The sequence below is a fragment of the Hibiscus syriacus genome, unplaced genomic scaffold, assembly GCF_006381635.1.
Source record: "Hibiscus syriacus cultivar Baekdansim isolate YM2019G1 unplaced genomic scaffold, ASM638163v2 tig00110777_pilon, whole genome shotgun sequence".
Lineage (NCBI taxonomy): Eukaryota > Viridiplantae > Streptophyta > Magnoliopsida > Malvales > Malvaceae > Hibiscus > Hibiscus syriacus.
In genome coordinates, this window is record NW_024062858.1 from 280,115 (window position 1) to 288,387 (window position 8,273).

The 8,273-nt window shown below is 33.3% G+C and overlaps 1 protein-coding gene across 1 annotated transcript; it reads right to left on the reverse strand.

Moving 5' to 3' along the window:
- Window positions 1-5,307: 5,307 nt before the first annotated feature.
- Window positions 5,308-8,273, reverse strand: LOC120139886 (transcription factor EGL1-like). Its single transcript, XM_039154990.1, has 8 exons — window positions 7,972-8,273; window positions 7,594-7,848; window positions 7,402-7,498; window positions 7,283-7,297; window positions 6,972-7,028; window positions 6,025-6,876; window positions 5,502-5,945; window positions 5,308-5,402 (listed from the first exon to the last, which is right to left on the reverse strand). The coding sequence occupies exons 1-8, from the start codon at window positions 8,094-8,096 to the stop codon at window positions 5,331-5,333; spliced, it is 1,917 nt and encodes a 638-aa protein (XP_039010921.1). The 5' UTR covers window positions 8,097-8,273; the 3' UTR covers window positions 5,308-5,330.

An 8,273-nucleotide genomic window follows, 5' to 3' on the forward strand; every position in this document is an offset into this window, starting at 1 on the left:
TATCGAGAGTGGAAGCTTGTCCAAATTTATCAAATTGTCAGGCTATATAACTCTTAAGTCTACTTATCTGTAATGGCAAAGACAACTATCTAGCATTGTTTATATATGTTTGTTGTACCTCCACATACTTCTACTCAGTCTTCTATATGATGGGTTAAAACTTCCCAAGTTTTCTCCAAGATATTTCATGATTCATTAGTTACAGTCTTTTGACATGATTATTGTCAATTTCATCATCAGTTATATCTATTATCTAACAAATTGAATTTATCTACCGATCAAATCGTCAATAACCATCAATTCTAAGACTAACATTAATCACCCTACTATCTGATGTTAAGGACATATGTATATACTCGTACAAACAAAATTGAAAGAAGGATAAAAGACCTCACAAGGTCACACCCACTATTCATCATTTTTTTTTACATTTTTTTGGTGTCTTAAGACCACGAATAACAACTTTTCATCTTATCACAAAAGAATGAACCCCTAAAACTACCATCTTCCAAAATATATATATTAATACTGCAAGCCCTAACAAAATATGTATTAGCTAGTAAGGTATGAACAGTATATATGTAATAAACCAGCTTGTTATTATGTGAATTAAAATAACCTATAAAGCTTCTTATGGCCATGAATTTTCCCGAGCTATCTAAAATTAACATCTGTAAACCAGAAAGTGAAGCTATTCAAAGAAAAAAGACGTGGTGGCCTATAAATGCTGATTTTGATTTTGCAAGCATCAGCTATGGAGGTGTAAAAGAGCCTTGAAGGTCAGTTTACCACAAGATGTCTCTATCATTCCTATAGTTTTTCGTGTCATTTATCCCTTGGGATGGAAACTTAAAGTAGAGATGTGATGGACAACACAGCGGTCGGGGTCCATGGCGCACTACAACTACCAGTGTTGAGTTGCTTGACTTGCAATTTGTTGACGAACATGTGCGCATGGGACTATGGGAGGGGGAAAGATTGAAAAAGAAAGCTCATTTTTTCTTCTTCAGCCATCACTGAACATAAAGGCAAAGATTCCTTGGCCTTTCCTACTGTTTGATTTTTCCAACTATCCTCAGACGTTTAAGTCTAAAGATGGTGAATCTTCTAAAAAAAGTTCAACAGTCATCAACTCACTATTGGATTTCTGATAATTGATAAGAAATATACCTGGTTTGGGTAATGGGTTTTAACTCTTCCTTCAGTTCCAGATTTTAAGGATTTCAATCTTTTACTAACCTTTATGCTAAGAAGCACCATAGTTTTCCTAATTCCATATATTTAATTCCTTTAACCCTAAAGGATCGATCTTTCGTATAAATTTCATCAAGGATTGATCCTTTCTATAGGATCTTGCATCTTCAGACTAGGACCTTATTAATTAATGGGTTATTTTATCAACTACCAGCCACTGAACCTTTAAGGGACAAGCGGAGGCCATGTCTCCCAAGAATATTTAAAAAGTAAATAATATATATTAAATTATTAAATTTGATTCCTTAATAAACATGTATAATAATTATTAAATACGAATGTCTAAAATTATTAAATTTGAATGTCCAAACTTGTGTATATTAATTTAAAATTTGGAAACTATCTAAATATCATTTAAAAAGTAAAATATATATATTAAATTATTAAATTTGGTTCCTTAATAAACATGTATAATAAATATCATTTATTAAATTTGGTTTGGTGGGATGGGGCACTAGGTCCCTTAAGTAAGGTCAGGGGTTCGAATCCTGGTGTTTGCGAATGGAGCAAACTGTGTTGGGAGAGTCGTCCTCGCCTATGTAGTACCCGATTTAGATTAATCGGTCAAAAGATCGGATACCGGTGATTAATTTAAAAAAAGAGTTAACATCTATTTTTTATATTACTAAGTTGTTTTAAATGAATGAAAATCCTTTTTTCATTTAAGATACAATTTTTGTTGTTGTGTTTTTTGTGTTTGGTTCTTCTTCTTCTTTGTGTTGTTCATCTTCTTTGACTTGAGGACTTTAATCAACTTATAAAATATTCAACTCTTAACTTCATTTCAGTTTTTGGTATTTTTTAAAATAATTTTTTGATGTAATTTATATTTATGGTTTTATTTCATATTACTATTTATTACATGAGTTCATGAATCTTTATCTCTAAAAATAAAAATTTAGACACAATTCTAGATAACACTATTCTAGATATATTTTATTTAAAAAAAATTATGTGAATAATTGTGTTTTAAGGATTTATAAAATTTTCTTTTATTAGTATAATATTTTAATATATAATTTACATTGAAAAAGTACTAAAATATTTTAATTAATACATACCATTTTTTTAAATGCCATCTAAAAAATACTATTGAGTTCTGCCAATATCAACTACTAATGATATCTACTGTTAAAGAACATACAAAGGCATAGTTTATACATCAAGAACAACATGTTAAATATACATTTCATGCTTTGCATCAATAAAAACAACATTTTAACATGCTTGTATTCAAGAATTTACACTATAGATCATTTAGGACATAATGATGCATATTAAGGCATAAATTGGTATTTTTGGTCAATTCATCTAATCTAAGCATAGTGACATAGGGCTAGAGTTTCTACTAGTTGATCTGTGCGCCCTTATACTATTAAGTTTGAATCGATTGCCTAAGTAAGCCTACAAAATCACCTTGCGATAACTTAAAGCTCACCAAAACAACGAACAAGCTCTTTAGACTTAAGAATAATGTAGAAACGTAAATATACATGGTGTTACTATAAACATCAAGAGAGGCAACAAAACAAAGAACAAAGTAATAAAAGAGAATCAGACTAAATGCTTCTTTTATTACTCTGAGGTAAAGACGTGATATAATGAGTATAAAATGATGTGAGAAGTCTCTATTTATAATTGAGTTCTCATATAATGGATGGTTTTGATAGATTTACATCAACGACTAAGATGTGTCAAATCATACAAAATTCCCCTATCTAAGGAAATCAAACAATTAGTATAGAACTTTCCTTTAATAAGTGTTCATATTAGATATGACTGAAACCAACATACTGTAAAGTTTCTCCCTCAAACCAACATTCATCAAAATTTGTGAAACAAAAAAAAATATACTTGACTGAAACTAAAGCAATAATATTATTAATGGAAAAGTGGACTCAAATGAGAGAAGAAGTAAATAAATATCAAACTTCTGCTCAAATCCTTTTTGATGAGCATCGGATGGCCTTGTCATTAAGTAGAGGGATTAGTGGCAATTTGAGGAGTACTAAAGGTCAGTGAAAAAAGCGGTGAAGGATAGGCTAATACGAAAGACACCTCCATTCCAGTGCTAATAAGATAGATATAATCAGAAGTTGATTCAGTCCTAAGCTGCGTCTTTAGTATTGTGTTCTAACTTATGAATCCATCATTACATCTAATTATGAAAGCTTTATTGAAATAAAGAAAAGATGTTAGCTTCAAAAGTCGAGAATCAAGTGGGCGCAGGTTGGTCATAGGAGTTCAAATTTTTTGTTGATATAGTAAAAAAAAAGCATATAAGGACACGCCTGCACTTGAATTGAGTGACTCGGCAATCACTTATTCATTACCTTGATTTCGATACAGCCTATGATTTAGTCAGCTGGGGATTGTTAGACTAGATAATGCAGAAGCTGGAAAACACAAGTAGAATTAAAATATTAAATCTTTGGACAATGTGTGCAGTAAGATCCAGTTGTTGTACTTGACTAATTCTACAAATAAATCTGTACCACTTCTGTTAAACCTTAATATCTAAGGCTTGCAGCCCTACATATGGATTTTGGGTCCTATAAGCATACACTACTATTCTTGCTGGATTTGGCAAAACAATCCTCGTAATTTCCTCACACATGTTCATTTAGATTTTTACAATTCTGGGATGATTTTTTATTTTTATTTCCACCAATGAATTTGAAGCTCTTATGTAAAACCAAGTTAACTACTCTGTGTGTTACTATGACTGTAATTAGGGTAATTTCATTTTATTATATTTTCCATAATTTAAGTAGATTTAGAGAAAAACCGTGTGATTAGAGTTAGTTGTGATCGTTTGATAGAGTTAGAAAAGTTTGAGTTATTCAAGTTAACAAGTCTTATTTTATAACTCAAATTTTATTTGATTTTTTTTCTAATCGAATTTATAAAATTCAAGTCGAGTCGAGTTGTTCGAGTTTCTACATATATATTTACTTATATTTTTTTATGTAATATATATATCATACATAATTGAGTAACTTGACTCAAACTTGAAAATTAATCTACTTATTATTAAAAAAATTGAGTTATTATTCGAGTTTTATTTTATAATTCGACTTAAAATAATATAATTGAGTCGAATCGAGTTTATAAAATTACAAGTAAGTCAAAATATCGAGTTTTCGAGCCAAATTTTGTTCACCTTAATTAGATTAGGCTCTAATACTAATAGTTATTTTCTCTTTGTATTAATCAGGGATTTTATTATTAAAATAAGATTTACATGATAAATAAGTACATAAAGTATATTATTTTTTAATCAAAGTAAGTATTTAAATTTATCTTTTTGATTAAAATAAATACCTAAAATATTTTTAGTCATAATAAATATTTAAAATATTCAAAAAAAATTCATAAAAGTACCTAAATTATTTCTTATTTGAGGGAAACACAAACATTATATGGGTGATTAAGATTGAATTACTGCTAAACCAAGTGATTAGATATAAGAAGGGTGCGGTGAGAATGATGGGGCAAGTGCTCATGGCAATAACCATTATCAACTACACTACAAATGCCTTCATTTCAAGGCCCCACACTTCACTGCAATGTAAAGCAATCTATACAATTATTGTAGTTTTGTGTTATTATTATTAATGCAAAATAAGTTGGATTTTCAATTTAATAATTTCCAGCTATTATGTGTTATCCAAGGCAATTGAAGCTTCAAGTGGAAATATAATCTGATGGTAATCAAGCTCGTGTCAGGTGCAGAATTTAGGATGCTTTGGCTTGATATGTTGTGTTTGGAGCTGCCCCCACCAAATCTGGGCACTCACAGAGCAAATGTAAACAATGTTTTCGGTGGAAAAGTTGAGTCGTTGGAAACGAGAAACAACTTTAAAACTCATCAAAACCTTCAAAAAGCAAGGTAAGATGATAGACTCAGCCCTTTTTCTCTCACATTTGCAAGGAAAAGTTGATATCCGAATGTTATAGATGGTGAAATATTGAAGTCATTGGTCAAGTTGAACCTTGTTGCTTATGGCACATAAGATTTTACAGAACAAGCAGGGAAATCTAGAACCAATAGCTCTATGGTTGAGTGATAAGCTTCAATACTTCCAAGCAATTCTTTGCAATGCTTGCTTGATTGTTCCTGCTTCTGCAACACTTGATCCTTTGAACTGCAATGACCACATGTACTTTTGTTTAGACTCAATTGTTCATAATGTTCATCAACAAAAGTTCGACTTGAAATGTTTGCGAATGTTCCGAATCACTACCTTGGATTTTATAGTCAGGGACAGAAGCCCCCCATTGGTAAACGACTGAACTGAGTGGCAATCCAAGCTGAGAATGCTTAGTGCATCCATTATCTCAAGCAAAACTCCTTCCCTCCATGGACATTTGAGCACAATTAGAAAGTCGTTTTTGTTCATACTGACAGTAATATTATCAGTTGAACCATCTTTAGATGCAACATGGTCAATCTCCTCGTCTACTTCATCAGCGTCACGGGTTTTCCTTTTACTGAAGGATGATTTCTTTACGTTGGTGGTTTTGTTATTGCCATAGTTATCAGATGTCCGTTCAACGTGATCCAGAGGTTTTCTTTTTGTTCTTGTCTCTAACTCGGTTAACTCTCTGCAGGATTCCAACTCTGCAACCCTTCTCTCAAGGTCTTGTAGGTAGTCTATTGTACTGTCTAGTATAGAGACCTTATCAGCCTGCATGAAGTTTGAAGAAAGCAGGTTGATTAGTAATGTTCATATTATGAATAACCAAGGGGAATGGAAATTTAGATACCTTGCTATTTGCAGGGACAATTGATTTGAGAATCATAAGCCTATCGTTTATTTTTTCCCTCCGCTTCCTCTCTGGCAATGCATGGTTTCCGCAAATATCATCAGCCTCTGGTCTCCAAACTGCATCTGTAAAACCATTAGCTTCAGGAGATTCAGGCAATCTTCTATCATGCATATGAGGAACAGAGAACAATATCATCTTTAATAACTTTTGAGGGGTTCCATCCCTTGCTTTCTGAGGCTTCACCAAGCCATTTTTCAGCCAGCTGAAAAAGCTGGATTCCTTGTTAGAGTTTTGAAACTGTGGTCCTAAAATCAAGGGGTGTGAGCCCTTCAATATGACCGAAAGAACTGCATGAAAGTGAAGATCATCATTTTGAAGACCAAAAGATGACAGTTTTGTCTGATTGCACTCATCAACATCTTGCAAACCATTGCCATTATCTTTTTCTTCCTGGCCAAGAGGAATGATGCTTCGATGATCCACAAAAGTTTGAGAAATGCAGTCGCTGGAATTCAATGAATGGTGTGCATAATTGCTGAACTCCACATCCATGAATTGCCAACTTTGTACTTGAGAAGCTCCGCCATCTATCCCTTGAACCAAGAAAGAATATTCTCCTGGTTGGTTAGGCTCCAAGCCATCCGGACTAACATCGGGAGAAGCCGTTTCTAGATGTTCACATCCTAATATTGGACTCAGTTCGGTGTCAATGATCAGAGGATCAAGAGATGGACACACAAGATCATTCTTATTTCCAGAAACAGGAATCGGTTTATTAGAGACAATTGGCTGTGGAGAATCCAAGAACAAAGTTTTAATCCACAGAACGAGGCTGAAGTCTTCCAATACCTGTAGAATAACAATCAACAATATATAGGAATAACTGCACTGAAAGAAAGTTCCTCAACGAAAATAAACAAAGAAAAGCATGGCAGAAGAATTACCAAATCAGTTACACCAAGCTCAATCACACCTCCTGAAAATGGAAAGCATACTACGGTCTGAAATCAAGACAAGTGCAAGGATTTCAATAAGAAATATTTACATAAATGTAACAATACTAGACCTTCCAAGATGGTTTTCCATGTATAAACATGAAGCATCCAGATTCTACATTCACTACAAGGTGATCCGCTTGAAACCTATGCCCATAAGTCAACACAATATTGAAGGTTCTGTATACATGGGACCTTTTTCATGTAGATTCATTGAAAATGACAAAAAAATCAGGAGTAGAAAGAAACTGGATGAATACCTGAATAGATGCACTCTGAGAGAGACGGTTGCCAAAATTTCCAGCCATGAGAAAAAAAACCAAACTCTCATTTATGACCATTTTAAGTTAATCATAAGTAAAACAAGCACAGCACATACCTTTGCAAGCAATGAACGACTGAACACTTTACTCTCTGCACAATGAGCATTACAAAGCCAAACAGGTTGACCACTAGACAATGTTCTTCCCGGCAATCTAACAACAATTTAGAAGAACCATTAACAATCAGAAACATAGATTTTATTTTAGTTTGAAGGAGCTGAAAACACAGAACAAGGAAGAGAGATTACCCTTGGTCAATGTTGAATACAAATGACATACAAACTAAGTAATACCACTCAGTATCTGTGAGATCTTCAGGAGATAATGCTGCTGAAGGTCTTCTAGCCTGAGGACTAGTTTGACCAGACGAGAGGAACTCATAAAGTTCTTTCAGTTGCTCACTTCTCTGCAAATCCAGTTGGTCAGCGTTGAGCTCTACAGCCTGAACTGTTTTCCTCGTCTTTATATCTCCATTGTAATAACCATCACCCCATTCCAAGACCCTAAAAACAGCAAACCAGAAAAAATGCATTAACAGAATACCAGATTTGTAGTAGTAATTATAACTAGTTAGAAGAAGGTTCAGCTTTAGAGAATGGATGGGGCAAAAATGGAGCATTTTGTACCCTGGCTGTCTAGTTGAAATGGACCAGAAAATTGCATAACTCCATTGGATGTTCCTCACAGCAAGAGCAAGCTGTTTCTTCAGGTTCTTTGGCACACTCTCTTGATTTTGAACTCCAGTACCCATGTCAAAGACGAAATTATATGTGTGTGTGTGGGTATCCACTAACAATTAGATCAGATGCAAAACCATTCCAACTCTGCTGGAAATATCTAGAAATATATTTGGATGTGGAATATTCCAAACAAAGTATGAACAAGAACAAGTGCTAGAGTTCAAGTTCATGATTCTTTTAAGCCCAAC